General features: G+C 39.5%; 1 protein-coding gene across 2 annotated transcripts in view; it reads left to right on the forward strand.

Annotated features, from left to right (window-relative positions):
* Nucleotides 1-2139, forward strand: part of cpne5a (copine Va) — a 72092-nt gene extending 69953 nt beyond the window's left edge. For both annotated transcript variants that reach the window (XM_039801918.1, XM_039801917.1), the window contains one exon: nt 1052-2139. In XM_039801918.1, the coding sequence (XP_039657852.1) occupies nt 1052-1240 (189 nt within the window). In that variant the 3' untranslated portion in view covers nt 1241-2139. The remainder of the gene's footprint in view (nt 1-1051) is intronic.
* Nucleotides 2140-21875: the final 19736 nt, after the last annotated feature.

A 21875-nucleotide genomic window follows, 5' to 3' on the forward strand; every position in this document is an offset into this window, starting at 1 on the left:
GCCGATGTTGGTTGTTTCTAGTTACAAAGCAAGATATCTCAGGAGCTACAGGCCACATTCATGCTTAAAAGAGGATAAACTCTTATATTAGATAGATAGATGTTTTAATGACGTGGTCTTTCCTCTAGCACCAGCATCAGGGAAACTTTCACTCCTCTTATCTTTAAAGCTTCATGCATGTATCCCTATAGTATGTACTAGAGTTGAAGATCTGTGCCCGAACCCGTCGGGTTCGTTCTGGTTCGGTCGGGTTCGGTCGGGTTCGGTCGGGTTCTGCCTTAATTTCTATAATTTCACACGGGCTCAGGCTTGCGCTCCGGGTTGCGCAGTAAATGAGGTCAGGTGATGCTTTTCGATTAGCGCGAAAATGGATACTGAGGAGGTGAAACGGAGGCTGGTTCTGGCGATTACGTTTTGGTTGCACTGGCAAAGAAAGCAAAGTCTGAGGTGTGGAAAACTTTTTATTTACTATTTAGAGTGCTGAGATGTTACGATGTTACTTCCAAGTGGCCTATAGCCTACGTTAGTCATGAATAAATGATGTTAAAAAATTTATAAATGACTCATTCTTGACAAAAGGCAAAAGAGCTGTGTGCGTGCGCACATTTGAATAATGTCGGGCTGTAAACGGGTTTGGGCTTTTAAAAAGCTGTAAATCAAAATGTAGTTGTCGGGCTCGGGCCGAATTCTGTCGGGCTCAGGCCATGTTGGGCCTAACTTTTAAGGCCCGATTGCAGCTCTAGTATGTACCTCCGCAAAATCAACTGCTTATGGCGGGTACAGACATGCCACATGGCGACCTCGAGAACTGTGATCAGTCAGGTTGGGCAGCTTGTGTTTCTGATGCAAGTAGAGATTGTTGAGAGTGAAGACGACATTAAGAAACTTAAAGAAAGCCTCAAATATCTGCTGATTTTCAGGGAAAAAAGTCTAGCAAAGCCACCTCCACTGCAGGTTTTCTACTAGAGCTACAGCTACAGAAGGGCTTTAGCCTGTTAGACTTGTTGCATACATGATATATTCTTTTCATAAAGTCATACATTTCTCACAGTTTGTCCCATTCAGAGACTACATGGACCGCACAGGCAACCACGTGCTGAGCATGGCGCGGCTGGCTAAAGACGTACTGGCCGAGATCCCTGACCAGCTGATCTCCTACATGAAGAGCAGAGGCATTAAACCTAACCCTGTCCCAGCGACTTACTCGTTTGGGGATCAACCCCAGACCAACCCCGTCTGAGACCCACACACAGTTCCGCATTGGGTTGGGGCAGGGTCGTGGTTGAGGGGTACCAGCCTTCACAACCATCTTTTGGGAAGAAATGGAAACGCTTTTAAGGCCCTTTCGTAAATATTATTTCGGCTAAACAAAAAAGTAGATGAGACTCCATTTTGTTTTGGAGAAATACAACTGCTTTGGGTGAACAAGCTGATGATCAGGGAGTTTTTTCTCTCTGTGGATGAGAGCACTGAGAGGAGCTCGGTGTAGAAGGAGGTTTTAGTTGTTCGCTGTCAAACCTGTCAGTGGTGATGTAATGGATAGCAAGTAAACCCGTAGAGAGAGCCTGTATGAAGGCATAAATATATTAGAATGTGCCAGTGTGTATCATGTTTGTGATACCTTTTGGAATTGGTGTGTGTTATACTAGGAAAACATATGTATACTAATTTATTTATTTATTTATTGCAGAAATAATTTATTAATAGGGTGGGGATTAAAGTCATATTTTCCCTGTAGTTTTCAATCTTATATTTTGTGACTAGTGTAATAAAAAAGATCCCCATTTCTACTTTGATAAGCACTGTAATATAAAAGCATGTGATAAGACCTATTCAGCAGCTAATGAATCATTTTCACTGATGGATCATTTTTGTTTGTAAGCCGTTATGTAGAGGACCTGCTGTGAGCTGTTGCCATACTGATTTTCCAGCTCCATGTCTTATACGTATTTCTAATATTTATATTAACAGTATGCACTAATTACTGTCCAAATGAAAAGCACAAAGATTACAACGTTAATAAGCTCAAAACCATTATCGCAAAGAAAATGAAAGGACCCCACATTATGTTCTCAACACGGCTTTAGCATCAGTTCAAACCAGATGAAACATTGAATGTTTATAAAGAAATGACTATACTAATATATATATATATATATATATATATATATATATATATATATATATATATATATATATATATATGTATATATATATACAGTATCTCACAAAAGTGAGTACACCCCTCACATTTTAGTAAATATTTCATTATATATTTTAATGGGACAACACTGAAGAAATTACACTTTGCTACAATGTAAAGTATGTATTAAAGTGTACAGCTTGTATAACAGTGTAAATGTGCTGTCCCCTCAAAATAACTCAACACACAGCCATTAATGTCTAAACCCGCGGGCAACAAAAGTGAGTACACCCCTATGTTAAATTCCCATAGAGGCAGGCAGATTTTTATTTTTAAAGGCCAGTTATTTCATGGATCCAGGATACTATGCATCCTGATAAAGTTCCCTTGGCCTTTGTAATTAAAATAGCCCCACATCATCACATACCCTTCACCATACCTAGAGATTGGCATGGTTTTATGTCGGTTAGCCTAATAGCTGGCTTGATTTGCATTGAGAGATAATTTTATGGAAAGTACCCCCATGCCAATCTCTAGGTATGGTGAAGGGTATGTAATTGTATTTTTCACCAAAGGCCCAAAGGGAACTTTATCAGGATGCATGTTATGCATAAAATAACTTAAAAATAAAACATCTATGTAATGAATGTAACATAGGGTGTACTACACTTTTGTTGTTTAGACATTAATGGCTGTGTGTTGTGTTATTTTGAGGGAATTTACACATTTAACTTTATACTATGTACACTTAATATATTACATTGTAGCAAAGTGTAATTTATTCACTGTTGTCCCGTTAAAAATATAATGTTAAATTTGAAGGGTTTTTTTGAGGGGTGTATATACTGTGTTTATATATATATATACTGCAATGCCCGCCCATTCCTTGAATTATTCATCTATTTTTCTGTAAACATACTGTTTTATAATACATATACGTTAATTTTAACATGTATATATATATATATATATATATATATATATATATATATATATATATATATAACGTACATATGTATCATAAAATAGTATGTTTACAGAATATAACGTATATGTATCATAAAACGGTATGTTTACAGAAAAATAGATGAATAATTCAAGGAACATACTTGCTTTCACTGTTTTTATGCAGAGAGGTAAATTATAAGTCATGCTGCCATATCTCATTCTTCATCTCGCTGTTTGTGTTTCTTTCCATTACATTTGTTGTGGTTACAGTTTATTGTCTGGGATTTTCCTTGGACCCTACAAATACACTTTCGAGAGACTGTTATCATGTAATACCCACTTTGTTTTTTTCTTCATAAATTGATTTGTTTTTTCCTGGATTGAAAACTGAACAATCACAAATCTTGCAATGCGATATTTTTTTGTTGAAGAAAACTATTTTTGTTCTGATTCATTCAGTGTCTTATTATTGGATTGTTTTTATTGTTCCCAGATATCACTGTTTACACTAATGCACAACGGCCCATTTTATAACAAAACATTGTGATGCCATTTTACTACCTAAGATACAATTTGACATTTCTTTTACGATTTAATTCAAGCCAGATATGTTCACATTTCTTTTTAGTGACTGTGTACACATTGCTAAAGACAGTTACAGCCATTGTGGCCCAGTTGTGTACATCCTATCTATTTATAATGGCCATTATTTCCATTATTATCTGTCAGTCACTCAATATCTCGATCCAAATGTGCCTATTATACGTAAACATATCCAAATTCCGTTACCCAGGTGTTATTCTGCCAGCAGCAGCAGGTCTCATGTTTAAGATGTACACACAGAAAATGTTGGTGACGATAAAATTGTTGCAAGATTAGGACTATTACATGCTGCTCAACCAGTGTCATGTACTTTTTATACTTACAGCTCTTCACTAATTATCTTTGAAATAATGAGTTAACAGTGTCGCTGAGCCTTGTTGTACAATATTTAAAGTCAAGACTTGTTTACAACTCAACTGTGGCACTTAACATTGCCTCACGGAAAAAGTAAACATTCATGGGGTTCATTATGAAGTGAGTTTATTTTTTGTATTATTTCATACTTTAAAGGTGCTGTAGGTAGGATTGTGAAGATCCAGGATTTAGCCAAAGAATTTGAACATCAACAACTTCTCAGTCCCTCCCCCCCTTTCTGCTAAAGCCCAAACGGTCTCCTAAGCCCCTCCCCCCATGAGGAAGAATGAATGCGTGTGCCTGAGCAGTGATTGACATGCAGTTAGACACTCCCCCCTGGCCCTGGTGATTGGTGCATCTGAACAGGGAGCTGTGGATTTTTGCAAATCCTACTACAGGCTGTAGGTGGTGCCAGAGGAGCCAGATGTTTTTTATTACCTGCTTAATGTAGTTCTACTTGAACATAGGGTCAGTTTCAGCAAATATGACAGAAAGTTAGTTTTATAAGTCTTACCTACTGCACCTTTAAGAGAGTTTCATGGAATGACACTGGAGAACTAATGTTTACAAAGTGTTGTCTTGTTCTCTGAGAATGTGAAGCTCAGATTTCTCAGTGGTGTTATATTTTGTTTTGTGTTGGGAGCAAATGTGTTTACGTAATTCATGTTACTTTACGATCTTTGTTAGCCGCCTAATGTTCTCTTACTCCCATTGCATTAGTGCTCTCAGAAGATTTGTGATGATACTGCAGAAATTAAGTCCAGAGTCAGTGAACTCCTTCTATCACAGGCCCAGATCCATATTTGGCTTTTTTATTTATTCATTTTTTTATTAGCAATGACATTTATCCCTCAGAAGACAAAGCAGCTTTTAATCTGCTGCCAAATTCACTTGTTCATCACAAATGAAATGAGGCCATTTTGTTACATAACACACATAAATACTAGAATACCTCTACAGAAAGCCATTGAAGCCAAAAGGAAATCATAAATATACATTGAATACATTTCTTATGAAATATATTTTAAGAAGTGTTATGAATTACTGACTTATATATCTGATATATTTACTTTGCAGCAAACCTCTTCAAATTCTACTTCTCAAAGTGATTTGTTATTGTCACATTTTCCTTTAAAAAACAATCACCAGTTAATAATTACTCACAGAAAAGGAATTAGGATACGTATGTCATTTGGCTGGCATGTTAAGTCGGCATCAGCCTGCAGCTCATATACTGTGAGTGTGATTGTAAATGTCTGTGAGAAGAAATGAAATGAAAAAGTGGTTGTGGTTGTATGTTGTGTGCACATATTTCATCTAATTAATACTAAACAAGAAGGCTTTTTTGGCCGTTTTACTAAGATTATAACAAGCTATATTTACTCCACGGGGATTAAAACAAACCCTCGGTAGTAAAAGAAGAAAAACATTTAATATGAAATGAGCACAGTAATGACACTTATGCAGTTGTGAAACATTAAGTTATTATGAGATATATTTTCCAGTCTAAAAGATGTCTCTCCAACAATACAATTCATTATTTTCTCTCAGTGGAAATGGCTTTGATTATCTCTTCATTTTGAAATTGTCTTTGAGGCTGAACTCTAATGATGTACATAAGCCCCGTATAAAGAATATTCAGTGCCAAAATGGGTTCAGTTGTTGAAGTTGGCCTCTTTAGACAATGTGCATGTTTGTGCCAAAAATGGCAGGAGGTTTGATAGTCTACCTTCATTTCACCTGATAAGTGCATCTGCCATGTGCTTTGTTTGTGACTTGGGATGTTATTTAGAGATAACAGCCACCTCTAGCATGTTGCATCTCTGGTTTCTTTCCATTCGGTTCCTATGAGACACATACTGTATGAGTTCTTACCACTACTCCTGTTTATCCCAGGTTGTTTACATACCTCTCTTGATCTTTGACTTGCATGCTGAATAATTTCCAAACCAGGTGTTGGACATGATATTGTCGTCATACTGTGGTTTGTGAAATGCTTTGTAATGGATTGCCTTAACTGAAGATTAATAAAATATTGACAATTTTGGCAGAATACAAGATGTTTTTTTTGTGTTTGGTCACTATGAGATGAAGAGAGTAAGAAGGAGCTGTAACTTTGAACACTTAACTTTACTCCAACGATTTAGCATTGCACTCTTATAACAAGGTTGGACTCATGATGGACAGTTTAATAAAGTTTTTAAATCGATGCAGCAGAACCATAGATATCTTTTTTTATTCCATGCCTTTTTCTTCCTTGTTAAGACCCATAATTACCCATAATTACCCATAATGCAGTTTGGTCTGAGATTCCAGTGTGTGAGTTGTAAAGTAGCCTTGATCTGTTAGCATCAAGCAGAGATGAGAAGCGGGCTACAGAGGTCTGCTAGGATTACCTCTTTCTAATTCCACACCAACAGATTCTTTTTTATTTTCAAACTTGTAGTCTTCAACTTCAAACATTTATCAGATTTCACGCAGCTCATTCTGGAGCCACAATAGGCTTCATACAACTTTTTTTCCACATAGGCTACAATATGTAGTAGGCTAATCCCCTCGACCTGTAAACTATAGCAGGTTGGGACACACTGAACAAGGGGCACCATAGAGGAGATTTAATATCATACAGTGGGCTATGCATCTGCCATTCTCCTGTACCTCTCTATTCTGGTGTTCGTACAAAAGTCAGATTAACAGACACTTTAAAACAGAGAAGCTTTTTGTGCATAGTCTTGTGTGTTCTTCTGTCTAAAGTGACAGTATGAAACAGAAGAACCCACATCTAAAAGTGGACATTTGTATTTAGTTTGTTGATCGGAGTTAACGGAATCATTTATTATCTTGGACTGTTCCATAAACAGACTTTGGTGTGTAAAATTCCCCCATTAGGCTCAGCTGTCTACATTTTGATGGATCCAACTCCGTCAGTGTGGGATAAAACATTAGAAAAACTGCTGTCATGAGATTTCATTGCAGCTTTTCGACAATCAACAAGATGGTTGATTTGTATCTATACATCTAACCCCCTGACAGACAGAGGTGTCCAATCAGTGATGAACGTTGTCCTCTTGCAGAATGTTTTCTCCTTTAGAAATGTGTTTTTCTCGCCCTAATAAGATGCTCTGCTGACGAATCAAGCTGTCCACCTGGGGAGAGGGAGACAGCAGCTGGAGCTTTAAATTACCAGCCGAAGATAGAGCCAACACCTCCCTTGCCCACCCTCTTACTGCCTGAACAATAACCACTGACTGGCAGCCAGGAAGAAAATCAACAGCTAATGACATAGAATTATACCCTACTTACATGTAACATTTCACATGTATAATGTGCAAAAATCATTCCCAAGAGAGTTCTGCAAAGAACTAATTACACCAATTACTCTGAAGTTCTGGCAGGCAACATTTTATAAGCCAAATTAGATTTTGAAAAACCAGTCTCAATTTTTGTGCTAAGCTAACCCAGCTTCAGTCTTTTACTCCTTAAGAAAGTGAATTAGTGTATTTCCCAAAATGTTGTACTTTTTCTTTAATATTTAATTTTCAAAATGGTAAAATGTATTTGACTGTTAACTCATGGGGGTTTTCAATCAGCCATGGGAACACATCAGAAGTATAAAATATGGGACATTATGCCACTGCATGATTTAATGTATGTATGGGCGGCTGGCAGTGCAGTGAAGTATGAAATGTTTACCTCTTTTATGTTTTTTTTTTTTTAACCCTCTGAGGTCTGAGCCATTTTTCCCATATTTGGTTCGCCTGGTCTCCTTTTGTAATAATGCTTGTGTAAAATTTACAAATCATTCATATATTTGAGTTAATCTACAAAAATGTTTTTACAATGTTTATACAGTTTACTATTTGCATATTTGTGTTTAAACAGTCAGTACTTGCATATTTACATGTTTAACTATTTACATCAGCAGTTAAGAATCTACCTCTGTGGATTTCCTAAATTTACCTGAATCTAAATTCATGCTCATGTATGTTAGCAAGACAGAAGTTAACTATTTGTTTTGGCTAATTAGCTGTAAACTCAAGGCACTGGCTGGTTAGTCTTTTGTTCATCACCACTCACCTCGACACAAGCCAACAAAAACTTTCTGAGGTAGGAGCTGGAAGGGACTGCTGCCTATGTGCCTGCCTGCCTGCCTGCCTCTCTCTCTCTCTCTCTCTCTCTCTCTCTCTCTGTGTGTGTGTGTGTGTGTCTCAGAAGGGAAGCTGTGTGCAAACAGGAATATATAGTATTCATTAATAAAAAAGGGCACTTTCTCTCGAGGAAGAAAAAGGGCATGTGCTCAAGCCCCTTTTGGTGTCTGTACGTGCCTGCTCACCACCACGATTCACCTGACGTCGTTACAGTGGCTATAATCATCATTAGGCTACAGATAAAGACTGATATTAGAAGAACCTGTTAGTTTTCAGTGCACTGTAATGGAGCCAGAGAGGAGCAGTCGGTGGTTTCCCATTACCACCCACTGCTGAGATAATGTGTTGGGATTGTCGTTCATATAGAAAATAATAGTAATGTATCATTGTTGAGATTCTCTGAAAAGAAACACAAACCATATTTGTATATATATTCTGCCATATTTCTTTTACCCTTTTCATTTTACATTTAAACTAAAGGACAACGTGGAGCTGCTGCCTACATCACATCAATGAATATCAAGTCTTCTGTCTTGAAGGGATGAAATGTGACATAAACACATTGACCACATACAATAATAACACCATGAATCCATACAAATGAGTATGGATGGATGATGAATGGGAACATTATTTATTTATTTATATATTTGAGCCCAATACTTGAGTGCACCTGAATTTCATTTTTTATTACAATGACAATAACGTCTCTATCTCTTTCTATCTCTATTTATCTCTTGATAATGAAAATAAGTGTTAATTGCTGCCTTAAATAAACTTGTATATGATACGTTATATGCATATAGAGGGGGAAAGAGCGAAGGTCAGTGTAATACTAATAATAGTAAATTAAAATATATGATACTGCGTGCTTTTATAGGATAAAGATATGATTTTCCTTTCTTGGCTGATGTATTAGTTACTGTTCACACTACAAAGTCTCCAAACTATGAGTTATTGAATATTTATGAATTGCTAAAAAAATATGTTGGGGGAAAAGGGGCAAGAATCACAAAATAAAGTATTCTAAAAAAGTTTAAAAAAAATTAAAAAACATTAAAAACAAATGTAGGGACTGCATAAAAATGACTGGAATGGGGAGAGGGGTTGAAGCTAATGGTTCACATTTTAAAAATCCCCCCCTATTAACCCTCCTAATAATTCAAAATAATTGAGCTGGAGGACTTGTTGTCAGATGAACTGATAATATGATATTATGAACATAACTATTAACTGTTAACAGTTACATCATGGCAAACATATTTTTGGTGTCATTATTTTTATCTCTTTTTTATATAATAAATCTAACAAAGGAAGGTTGAATTGAGGTATAACTGTGAGGAAAGAAAAACAGAATACCCTCCCTTCAGCAAAAATTTTAATTAAAATATCCTCCCCCCTAAACATTTTCCCACAGTCCCTTAGGACTGTAAGGGCCTCCACACTGACTCAATCTCAAGCAAATCAAATGGCTGTTACATCTCCGAGGGTTGTCATAAACCATTTCATCGGTGAGAACCATTCCCTGGTTGATACGTGCCATTTAGCAGCAAGCTGAAAAGTGCACACAATGCCCGGTTTAACCAGCCCTGGCAAACAGTAAAAAGGCTTTGGAGATTTCAAATAAGTGAAAGTAGGTGGCAGTTTCACATAGTGCTCAGATAATACTTCCTACACTGACAGCTGCTCTCTCTGCTGCGCCCTCTGCACGTATTTACTATACACCTTAGATTACCTCTTCAGTGACTCCGGGGCTGTAATCTCTGTGGCTAGAGGAGGAGAAGAGGAAGCAAGTAAAAGAGAATATATAAGAGGGAAGGGATGATGAAGGGGAGGAAGGCGAGTGGTGACTTAAAAAATAAGCAAAAGGGGCATCGGAGGGGAAGAAAAGCTGGCAGGTGGAGAGAAGACACAGAGGGTGGGAGGCTGGAACGAGGAGTAAAGGAGATTAGAGAGAGCACAGAGGAGGGAGACAGAGTGTAGCAAGGAAAGACAGTGAGGTGGACAAGGAGAACGAGGGAGTGCAGTAGGAGCCCCCCCCCCCATAGGGAAGCACTGTCCTGTGAGTCATCCACAAGCAGCTGGATCTGGGCCTGTGTAAACCAGAGACTCCCTCCTATTGTATTATGGGATAGTAACAAAGAAAGAGAGAGTGCTGAATTGTATGAAGAGAAAAATATAGCCTTGATTTCTCCTGGTGAAATCAAGGCTGCCTGATTGAAGCTCTTTTGATTTTGTGAAGAACGTGATGAATGTGTTAGACCGTACACTACGCTGCTGTCGTTTCTTGTGGTGCTCAAAAGCTTGATACGTGCAGAAATTTGATGTTTCCAGTATGAGGCTGAGCATTGTGGAAAACTTTAATGATGGTTTGGGGGAAAGACAAAAATGAGTCTAGTTCTATGAAAGTCACAAAACAATAGCACCTTAGCACTCCTTCCAAAATGATTGCCTTTTTTTTAGGAGCTTTTACCTCTGCTGCCCAAATCCTTCTTTTCTGTCCTTCTCTTCAGTCAACAGAGATGTTTTGTGACTGCTGTGCTCAGTCTCATCCCTCTTACTCCTGCTCATCATTGTGTGTTTACCCCCTCAGAAGACACACCAACACATACTTTGCCATATCTGCGTGTATAACCCCTCACACAAAAACGCTGGCAGAGGCTACAGAAATAGCAGTAGACTGTGAGCGAAAAGATAACAGCCTGTGCTGCTGTGTGGGTGTGACATAACTCAGCTTCATCGTTCCAACTCTCTGCGACAGTGTGGGAAAGAGGGACTGAGAGAAACTGCTCCGAAGTGCAAAAACCAGTGGTTTTCTTATTTTTAATCCCAGCGCTGGTCTTCTGATATCATCTATACTGAGCTCTGATCTGGAGCGTTTCCCACACATAAGCGTTTTCTTTGGAAAAACAGCTAACAACTGATTCAGCATTTTGACACGTTAAAGAGGAAATTACATGAGGTTTTCTCTGAGGTGAAAGTGTGCTCAGTTGCTCGTTGGTTTTGCCTCAAGGAAAGTCTTTGTCTCAGCTACATTTGGTTTAACTTTGTTGTTCTCTTCGTCAGACCAGTACAGTCAACAAGATGTGATGCTTCGCTGGGGTGAGGACGCCTTCTGCATCATGGATGAATGTTTCTCTAAACCTCCTAAACCCAACCTTGTGGAAAATGCATTTGCATGTGAGCAATATTTTCTAACCCACCTTACCCTACTGAAAGCAAGATGAGTAAAAATGCCCCAGCTTACAATAATTTTGGGTTGATTTTCTATTCAGTAAAGATTGGTGGAAATGGGGTTCACTGGGTGCTCAGACTGATCTCATAAAGTGGCGAATGTATGACACGCCAATTCGTATGCCATTTTGGCGTGTTATCAAGACGCATAATTGCTTTTTAGCGTGTTTTATCAATTCCGTTCAGCCGCCATTGACCTACATTACGTGTGAATTTTCGCCATAGTTAGTAGTATGAAGGGACGTAAGTCCGCGGAGGGAGGTTGGGCCAACCGTTAATTGTTTTCCTAAGCGTGTGATGTTGGTCACTCTCGCTTTTTGTGTTACTAAAGCCTTTCCCAGTGTTCTTTTCCTAAACCCAACTTTAAAAAAAAAATCTCGCGATAGTACGGCATGTTCTCGCAATAACACGCAACGTGGCGACGCCAGATAACATGCGTACAGATAACACGCCATTTGGCTTTAGGAAAGTGGCGTGTATGTTTACGCAAAGTCATGATGCCATGTTGCAGTGCTGAAAAGCCACATACATGTTAAGCTTGTCTATGACTGCACAGATACCAACAACCAAGTTGTTGCTGTTGTTGAAGAAATGTGGAGATCATATTCTTAATTGAAAGTAGCAATACCTCAACATTAAGATATTTCATACAAGCAAATGTCCTGCATGTCATAATTTAAGTAGAAGGACACAAGTACCAGCAGCAGAATCCATTTAAAGGAATACTTCACCCTCAAAATTATGATTTGTCAATTACTAACACTGTCTTACCTGAAATCTTGAAGAAAATTCAGTTTTTCTCACACATCTCCACGGTGAACGAAGAACACAGTATTTTCTCAGCATTTAAATTCTTTGGGGGCAATTTTTCTTATCTTGCTTTTAGCAGGGTAAGGTGGGTTAGAAAATATTGCTAAAGCATTTTCCACAAGGTTGGGGTTTTGAGGTTTAGAGAAACATTCATCCATGACGCAGAAACATTCATCCATGACGCAGAAGGAGTCCTCACCCCAGTGAAGCATCACATCTTGACTGCACCGGTCTAAAGAAGAGGACGACAAAGTTAAACCAAATGTATCAACTTGACACAGCTGAAAACAAAGACTTTCCTGGAGGCAAAACCAACGGGCAACAGAGCAGCCTTTCAACTCAGGCCTCAGAGAAAACCTTATTCCTTTAAGGTTTTAAAAGTATAAGTACTCATCAGGCAGCAGAATGACCCCATAATTATCACTGATGAATTAATATGAAAGCAGCATTTTAATGTTGCAATTGGTTTAGGTAAAGCTAATTTGAACAATGTTATCTGTTGTTGGTAGTTTTGCACAATATTTCATAAGGTTATATCCCAGACAGCAAAATGTATTTGGGCCAGATTTGGACTAGGTCTTCGTTAGCATTTGGCGCATATCCGCTAAACGGACCTGGGCCGGGCTCATCTGTTCCAACGGCCCAATACCGGAACAGGTTGGAATTACGGATCAGAGACAGATCTGGGCCAGAATTGGCCCAGTACAGTTATTAATGCCATGACGTGTGGTGCGGATCTGGCCCAGACTCATATTTTACATCTGGGGCTCATCTGGCCCTGATCTGTGATTCATATTTACAAATATCCACGCAATTTGTAATTTTCAAAATAGTTTTTATTTTTTATTTTAAAAAGGCAAAAGAGAAAACTACAGCATGAACAACCATCTGACGTGAATCCAGATGCACAAAAAGAGAAAAAACATATGATTAAAGATCATTGTTAATTATTCAAATTACAAAAAAAATACAAAACCAAGTAACCTAATGTGAACACTGCGCCTACTGTAGGTATATTTACTGCTCATTAGTTGGGTGAAACCGGCACGGCGTCCCACCCCCGCAGTCTTAAGGCAGATCTGGCTATTGATTTATCTCCGTGTCCGTGGCTTTGTCAGAAAACGATTCTTCCTCATTGCTCCTGTAAGACGTAGCCTACAAAAAGCGCACAGCAAAGAAACAAACAGTAGGCTATGTTAGATTAAGTATTCAAAGATTGTTTATTACATGACATTATAGTAAAATGCTTGCACAAATGTGACGTGGTGTGTAGTGAGTGAATGAGTGAGAGAGTGATTAAGTAAAGACTAACAAAACTAACAAAAGACGGTTTAGCCGGGTAGCGCGCTAACAAACGATTTTGCAGCTAACACACAATGGACACGATATTCAGTAATTTTGGTGAATAATAAGCAAAGATCACTGATTCAGCCTTAAAGCCTGTTCACATTATTTGTGTTTATTTGTTTTAAAAGAACCTATAGCTACTACAAGCATAGCCTAGCTATAGGTCTACTAGCCTACCCAGCGTATTGTCTGACACGTCTCTGGTTGTCAGAATGTCAGTGTAAACTAAGTTTGTAAACGTTTATGTTTAGCCTATACATATTTAACATATTAACATGACATCAACAGCAGTTTACTTTTACAATTTTACTTGTATAATGCACTTACCAATAATCACAAAGACGGTGCAGCCTGCAGTCTTCCTCTCTGCATTTCAAATAGAGTTGCGGGTTTATGCAGGAAAAAAGCGTTCCGTTAGTTGTGGCGCGTCCGGTCTGCGCAGCTCCTGCGGATCTGGCCCAGACCCGCCGGGCGGACTCAATTCAGTTGTGGCGCGTCCGGTCTGCGCAACTCCCGTGGATCCGACCCACATCATGATGTATTAGAACGGGCCCACACCCGCCGAGCGGACTCAATTCAGTTGTGGCGCGTCCGGTCTGCGCAGCTCGCCGGGCGGACATGTGGCGTGTCTGGTCTGCGCAGCTGTCCCGGATCTGCGTCGCACCCGCCGGCAGATTGTCATTCTCAGAAGCTACAGACAAGTCTGGCGCAAAGTTGGTGCAGATCTGCATACTGAGTGTGACTGCTGCGCGAATCTGCTGATTCGAAAACGGATCTGGCACAGATGTAAATGCTGTCTGGGATCTTAAAGGGGTGATAGAATGATTATATAGGGTATTTTACACTGTTCCTTAAGGTCTCCTAATGGGGTATGTAACATTGGTTGGGCTGAAAATTGCTCAAATGCTATTTTATTAGGCCCTGTGAATATGGCTCTATTTGGAACAAGAGCTTTTCTTCCAAATATGGTATGCTAATTAATATTCCGAATGAGCTACGTGCTGATTGGTTTGAGCAAACTACATAGAAACACATGGGAGACTCTCATATTTCAGACACTGCAAAGTTATACATTGTTTATCGGGCTATTCCATTACAAAATTCACTTCTGAAACTTTTTTATGCGAGAAATCAACTATGTAAAGCTCAAATATGGGCTGCTTTACGAAAATGGATGGCTAATTGCAACTTTTGTCCGACTGTGTGTCGTAGTTCAGCGCCGGTGCTGCCTGTGTTGCTGCCTCGCCGCCCGGCCTGCCTTCCTTCACAGACCCCGGCCTGCTATGAGGTACTTGGAGCTGGCAGCCCACTGCACACCATACCCGCGCAAAGTCACCGTCTCTTGGGCTAATGACAACCAAATGCCCCTGCCCTGACAGAGCTCCAGGGCCTGCAACTCCCCTCTTCATGCTAGCTAAATGCCCAGTGTATGTGAGTGAGAGTGCAGTCAGCGAGCTTGTTACGCCAGCAATCTCTTACCACAGGTTCCAGTTAATCTTTTAATGTGTGTAATTATAATGTGTTGAGTTATTTAAACAAACGATTGGGGAAATAAACGCCGCTTGTCCGCGAGTCCCATTGATAGAACCTGCGGCTGGATGTAGATTTGTAGCTACAAATCACGGATAGTTAGCTTCATTTTCGGCGTCATTCCGAGTATATTTACAGTTTGAATTTCGTCACGCCACGTTTACAACATCTAGCTACATGTCTTATAAAGTTAACAACGGTGTCTGATTTTAAATTAATGCATATTTGTGAAGAGTAGGGCTTCCGTTAGCTGCAACTGTCCCTTCAAACCTAGCTAGCTACCTGTGTAGCTACAAATCACGGATAGTTAGCTTTATTTTTGGTCGTAATTCAAATATATTTACAGTTTGAATTTCGTCACGCCACGTATACAACATATAGCTAAATGTCTTATAAAGTTAACAATGAGACTCGCGGACAAGCGGCGTTTATTTCCCCAATCGTTTGTTTAAATAACTCAACACATTATAATTACACACATTAAAAGAGTAACTGAAACCTGTGGTAAGAGAATGCTGGCGTAACAAGCTCGCTGATCGCGCTCTCACTCACATACACCGGGCATTTAGCTAGCAGGAAGAGGAGACTTGCAGGCCCTGGAGCTCTGTCAGGGCAGGGGCATTTGGTTGTCATTAGCCCAAGAGATGGTGACTTTGCACGGGTATGAGTGCAGTGGGCTGCCAGTAGTGACGCAGCTCCAAGTACCTCACAGCAGGCCGGGGTCTGTGAAGGAAGGCAGGCCGGGCGGCGAGGCAGCTACACAGGCAGCACCGGCGCTGAACTCCGAAAATTTCCAATTAGCCATCCATTTTCGTAAAGCGGCCCATATTTGAGTCTTTGACTTTGAGTCCATGAAAAGCGCTATATAAATTCAATTTATTATTATTATTATTATTATTATTATTATTATATTTGACCTCTACATAGTTGATTTCTCGCATAAAAAAGTTTCAGAAGTGAATTTTGTAATGGAATAGCAGAGATCTGCGTGACCTAGCTAGATTCAGAAGACTACCTGATCTCAGGTCAGTTGTGTAGCCTATGCAAATGTTGGGGCGTGACCGTTCTCTTAAAGGGGTGATAGAATGCAAAACCGATTTTACCCTGTCATAGTTGAATAACGACAGTTCGGTGGGTAAATAGGACATACATAGAAGCTCAAAGTCCCACTGACACCCCTTTACTATGAAAATTTCATATTTTGAAACTGCCGCTGAAAACGGGCGAATCCCAACAAAGCTGGAAGTTGACGTCAACCTCCCAAAAACCGGAACCTTTGTCAGCCCATGGGTGTATTAAGAGAACGGTCACGCCCCAACATTTACATAGGCTACCCAACTGACCTGAGATCAGGTAGTCTTCAGAATCTAGGTCGCGCATATCTCTGCTATTCCATTACAAAATTCACTTCTGAAACTTTTTTGCGGAAATCAACTATGTAAGGCTCAAATATGGGCCACTTTACGAAAAATGGATGGCTAATTGCAAATTTTGTCCAACTGTGTGTCGGAATTCAGCTGCCGGTGCTGCCTGTGTTGCTGCCTCGCCGCCCGGCCTGCCTTCCTTCACAGACCCCGCCTGCTCTGAGGTACCTGGAGCCGCCACGACTGGCAGCCCACAGCACTCCATACCCGCGCAAGAAAATCCCGGTTTTTGATAATGGACTACTAAACGCTGGTGCTCTGACAGAGCTCCAGGGCTTGCAGCTCCCCTCTTCCTGCTAGCTAAATGCCGGTGTGTGAGTGAGAGCACGGTCAGCGAGCTTGTTACGCCAGCAATCTCTTACCACAGGTTCCAGTTAATCTTTTAATGTGTGTAATTATAATGTGTTGAGTTATTTAAACAAACTATTGGGGAAATAAACCGCTGTCTGCGAAGTCTCATTGATAGAGCCTGCGGCTGGATGTAGCTCTATCAATGAGAGCTTAGCTAGCCTCCTCTTAGAATTCCTCTGGAATTCACAAATATTCATTATCTTGAAATCGGACACCGTTGTTAGCTTTATAAAACCTTTAGGGAGATGTTGTATAAGTGGCGTGACGAAATTCAAACTGTAAATATACTCAAATTAAGGCGAAAAGGAAGCTAACTATCCGTGATTTGTAGCTAGGATTGAAGGGACAGTCACAGCTAACGAAACACCTAGTCTTCACAAATATTCATTAACTTGAAATCGGACACCGTTGTTAGCTTTATAAAACCTTTAGGGAGATGTTGTATAAGTGGCGTGACGAAATTCAAACTGTAAATATACTCAAATTAAGGCGAAAAGGAAGCTAACTATCCGTGATTTGTAGCTAGGATTGAAGGGACAGTCACAGCTAACGAAACACCTAGTCTTCACAAATATTCATTAACTTGAAATCGGACACCGTTGTTAGCTTTATAAGACATATAGTTAGATTTTGTGTAAGTGGCGTGACGAAATTCAAACTGTAAATATAATCGAATTAAGGCGAAAAGGAAGCTAACTATCCGTGGTTTGTAGCTACACATAGCTAAGATTGAAGGGACAGTCGCAGCTAACGAAACACCTAGTTTTCACAAATATTCATTAAATTGAAATCATTCACCGTTGTTAGGTTTATAAGACACATATTTAGATTTTGTGTAAGTGGCGTGACGAAATTCAAACTCTAAATATAATCGAATTAAGGCGAAAAGGAAGCTAACTATCCGTGGTTGTAGCTACACATAGCTAGGATTGAAGGGACAGTCGCAGCTAACGAAACACCTAGTTTTCACAAATATTCATTAAATTGAAATCGGACACCGTTGTTAGGTTTATAAGACATATATTTAGATGTTGTGTAAGTGGCGTGACGAAATTCAAACTCTAAATATAATCGAATTAAGGCGAAAAGGAAGCTAACTATCCGTGGTTTGTAGCTACACATAGCTAGGATTGAAGGGACAGTCGCAGCTAACAAACACCTAGTTTTCACAAATATTCATTAAATTGAAATCGGACACCGTTGTTAGCTTTATAAGACCTTTAATTAGATTTTGTATAAGTGGCGTGACGTGTGTAACATGTGGTAACAGATTGCTGGTGTAACAAGCTCGCTGACGGCGCTCTCACTCTCACACAACGGGCCATTTAGCTAGCAGGAAGAGGGGAGTTGCAGGCCCTGGAGCTCTGTCAGGGCAGCGGTGTTGGTAGTCCCTGCTGTGGGCTGCAGCCGTGACCGAGCTCCAAGTACCTCATAGCAGGCCGGGGTCTGTGAAGGAAGGCAGGCCGGGCGAAGAGGCAGCACCGGCGGCTGAACTCCGACACACAGTCTTACCACATTTGCAATTAGCCATCAATTTTCGTAAAACGGCCCATATTTGAGCTTTATATAGTTGATTTCTCGCTTAAAAAAGTATCAGAAGTGAATTTTGTAATGGAATAGCCCGATAAACAATGTATAACTTTGCAGTGTCTGAAATATGAGAGTCTCCCATGTGTTTCTATGTAGTTTGCTCAAACCAATCAGCGCGTAGCTCATTCTGAATATTCATGAGCATACCATATTTGGAAGAAAAGCTCTTGTTCCAAATAGAGCCATATTCACAGGGTAGTTAAGGGCCTAATAAAATATCATTCGGGCAATTTTCAGCCCAACCAATGTTACATACCCCATTAGGAGACCTTAAGGAACAGTGTAAAATACCCTATATAATCATTCTATCACCCCTTTAATACACCCATGGGCTGACAAAGGTTCCGGTTTTTGGGAGGTTGACGTCAACTTCCAGCTTTGTTGAGATTCGCCCGTTTTCAGCAGCAGTTTCAAAATATGAGATTTTCATAGTAAAGGGGTGTCAATGGGATTTTGAGCTTCTATGTATGTCCTATTTACCCACCGAACTGTCGTTATTCAACTATGACAGGGTAAAATCGGTTTTGCATTCTATTACCCCTTTAATCTGCAAAATAATTTATATAGAGTAGCACAATTACTGTGGAAGTAAGAGCTAATTTGACAAACATACATTGATAAACACACGGACAAGTAGGGACTAGAATGGAGAGCAAGTCTGTTGCGTTAGCTTCCCTATTTGGAAGACCAATCACTATTGTGCTACCTCATTTGGCGATAGTTATTACTTTAAGGGTTTAAATGACCAAAGCCCCCCTTTGGGGACAGCCTATTCTGGGACAGAATAGGCTGTATTTCTTAAACCATTCATCCATTACTGTATGACTGTCATCACACTCACATTAGGGTTGAAAGTCAACACTTTAACAATACATTTGTTGTAACATCCAGACTCAGATCACAAAGAAATTATGAACAGATCATGTTGCTGTCCTGTAGTGTTCAAAGAGTAAGAGAGCTTCCTTTCTTACTACCAGTGAATCTGGAGACAATTAGTGATTAAGTGCTTCAACACCTAGAACAGAAAAAAGCTTGGTGTGCTAGCCTGTCATCGCATTAACATTTTTATATGTGGGTCTTGAGAGAAACCAAATTCTAGTCCACAGTAAAAGTTGAATAATGTATTGAGAGCTCTTGCAGGAAAAGAGCTATACATTACACAGCAGGATACAAAGGAGAAAAGAAAAAAAACATCCAACACACACTGTGATCCTGGGTGGATATTGTTGGCAAGATGCTATATACCTTGCCCAGCAGCTATTCTTTCCGCAGGTAAAATTGTAATCTATCAGACCCATGTAAGGTAAGCAGAGTCTGTGTTAATCAGATCATCACCCTTAATGGAAATATTAACTTGAAGGGAGAGTTAAGTGAATTGCAATAGTCTCCTCATTCAGTTTTACTCCTGGTAAAAGGGCTTGGCCTTGCACGTAGCAGCATGATTTCCACTTTGAAGTAATGGCGTGTGTGAGGAATCCCATACTTTAGGCCTAATACCCTGCTGTGATGCTATGGGGGTATGTTACACGCCATTTCCTCTCATTTCCAGGCCTCGCTTGCCAGGGCTTCATATTATCTCATGGTGTAAAAGAAAGTGCATTTGTCCTCCCAAATTCTTCGTCTTATTTTGTCACAAACATATTTTCAGTTTTTGCAGTACAAGCGCACTGCCTTAAAATAGAATTTGGGGCTAAAGGGAAAAAAGCAGGCTTGTGTAAAATATGCAGGAATCTTAATGCAAATTCAATCTCGGTGTCTTCTCCTGATTACAATTCAACCAAAGTGAGCACAACAGTCCGCCCCCCTCTGCTTTCAAGAAACATTACAACTGACTATAATCTAAGACATCACTGAACTAAAATAATCCATTCTTGTGCTCCTTTAGTCCTGGAGTCCCTGTAGAGCAGGTGATGTCATGTGTAGGAAGCTGGGGCATCTCACCGGCTTTACCGTCCCAAGTTTTCTTTCCATGCCACTTTATACTTCTACTCCACTACACTACAATTTAGAGAGAATTATTATACTTTTTTTTTTTTTTTAACTCAATTACATTTATTTGACAGCTTTAGTTACTCTACAAACAGTTCATAAAATAGACTTTATAGACTAACCTATCCAACAGCAGGTAGAGCTGAAACTATTAGTCAATTGACTGATTATAGATGGACAAAAAATTAATTTGCAACTATTTAAAAAAATTGTTGAAATCAGTTTTCATGCAGAAATGCATTTCATGGGTCTGGCTCCTCAAATGTGAGGATTTGCTGCTTAAAAGTAATTTTTGTTGTATTTGTTATATTCATATTAATTTGTTATTGTTATTCTCATTTTTGTATTCTTATTATTTTGCAGTTTGTACTATTGATTGAACAAAGTGAAGTTGGGTTCTTGGTAATTGTGATGGCATCTCTCCCTGCTTGCTTTTGAATTAGTCGATTTATCGTGAAATAATCGGGAGATTAATCTGTTAAGAAAAATAATCATTATTTGGCATTTTTTTTATAAATTACTTAAAACTAGCATCACCCTGAGCAGCTGCAACAGTAAAATACATGAATACATTAGTAATAATAATCTAATGATATATAATAGTATAACAGTCAAAATGGTAATGTTTCTGTATTTACTGTAATATTTTTACTTTTAATACTTTAAGTACATTTCTCAGATTATACTGTTACTTATGTCACATTTTCAATGCATACGACCTGTAATGGAGCATTTTTACAGTGTGGTATTAGTACTTTTACTCCAGTAAAGGATCTGAATACTTCCTCCACCCATGGCCATCATCAGTATTCTGACTCGTCCGTGGTTGATTGTTAATCCCAGATGTCCCTCCAACATGCAGGGAAACCTCATGCAGGAGACGCTCATTCATCCTTTATGAGCACAAGAGGAGACTCCTGTTGGCAGCTCATGTCGATCTGACGACCCACTGATGGTGACTTTATGATGTCTCAGCACGATACCTCTGAGGTTTCTGAACTTCACACAGACAACTTTTTATTAGGCACTTTCTCGAAACGCAGCCTAATGGGATTGTGACAGGATCAGGGCCAACTAAAAAATGTTCACACAGCTGGATCTAGTATACTGTTTGGTTAGAGCTGTTGTAGGGAGGTGATGAGGATGAGATGTAACAGCAAATGAGTGAGTCCTTAGCAAGGCTATTAGAGCTTTAAGAACGTATTGTGTACCAATGAACTTGTGTTGCTTTCTGTCTTCAGTATTGTGTGTGGACTGGTGTCTGAGGTAATAGACATGTTTCATTATTGGATGGAGGATGAAGTTGTCTTTGGTTGTAACTCAGAGGAGCAGAAAGAATGCAGACCTCCAAACTACCTTTCAGTGGGGGCTAAAATGAGTGACAGACAGTCCTGCTCTGTAGTC

This window comes from Perca fluviatilis, chromosome 5 (assembly GCF_010015445.1).
Source record: "Perca fluviatilis chromosome 5, GENO_Pfluv_1.0, whole genome shotgun sequence".
In the NCBI taxonomy this organism is placed as follows: Eukaryota; Metazoa; Chordata; class Actinopteri; order Perciformes; family Percidae; genus Perca; species Perca fluviatilis.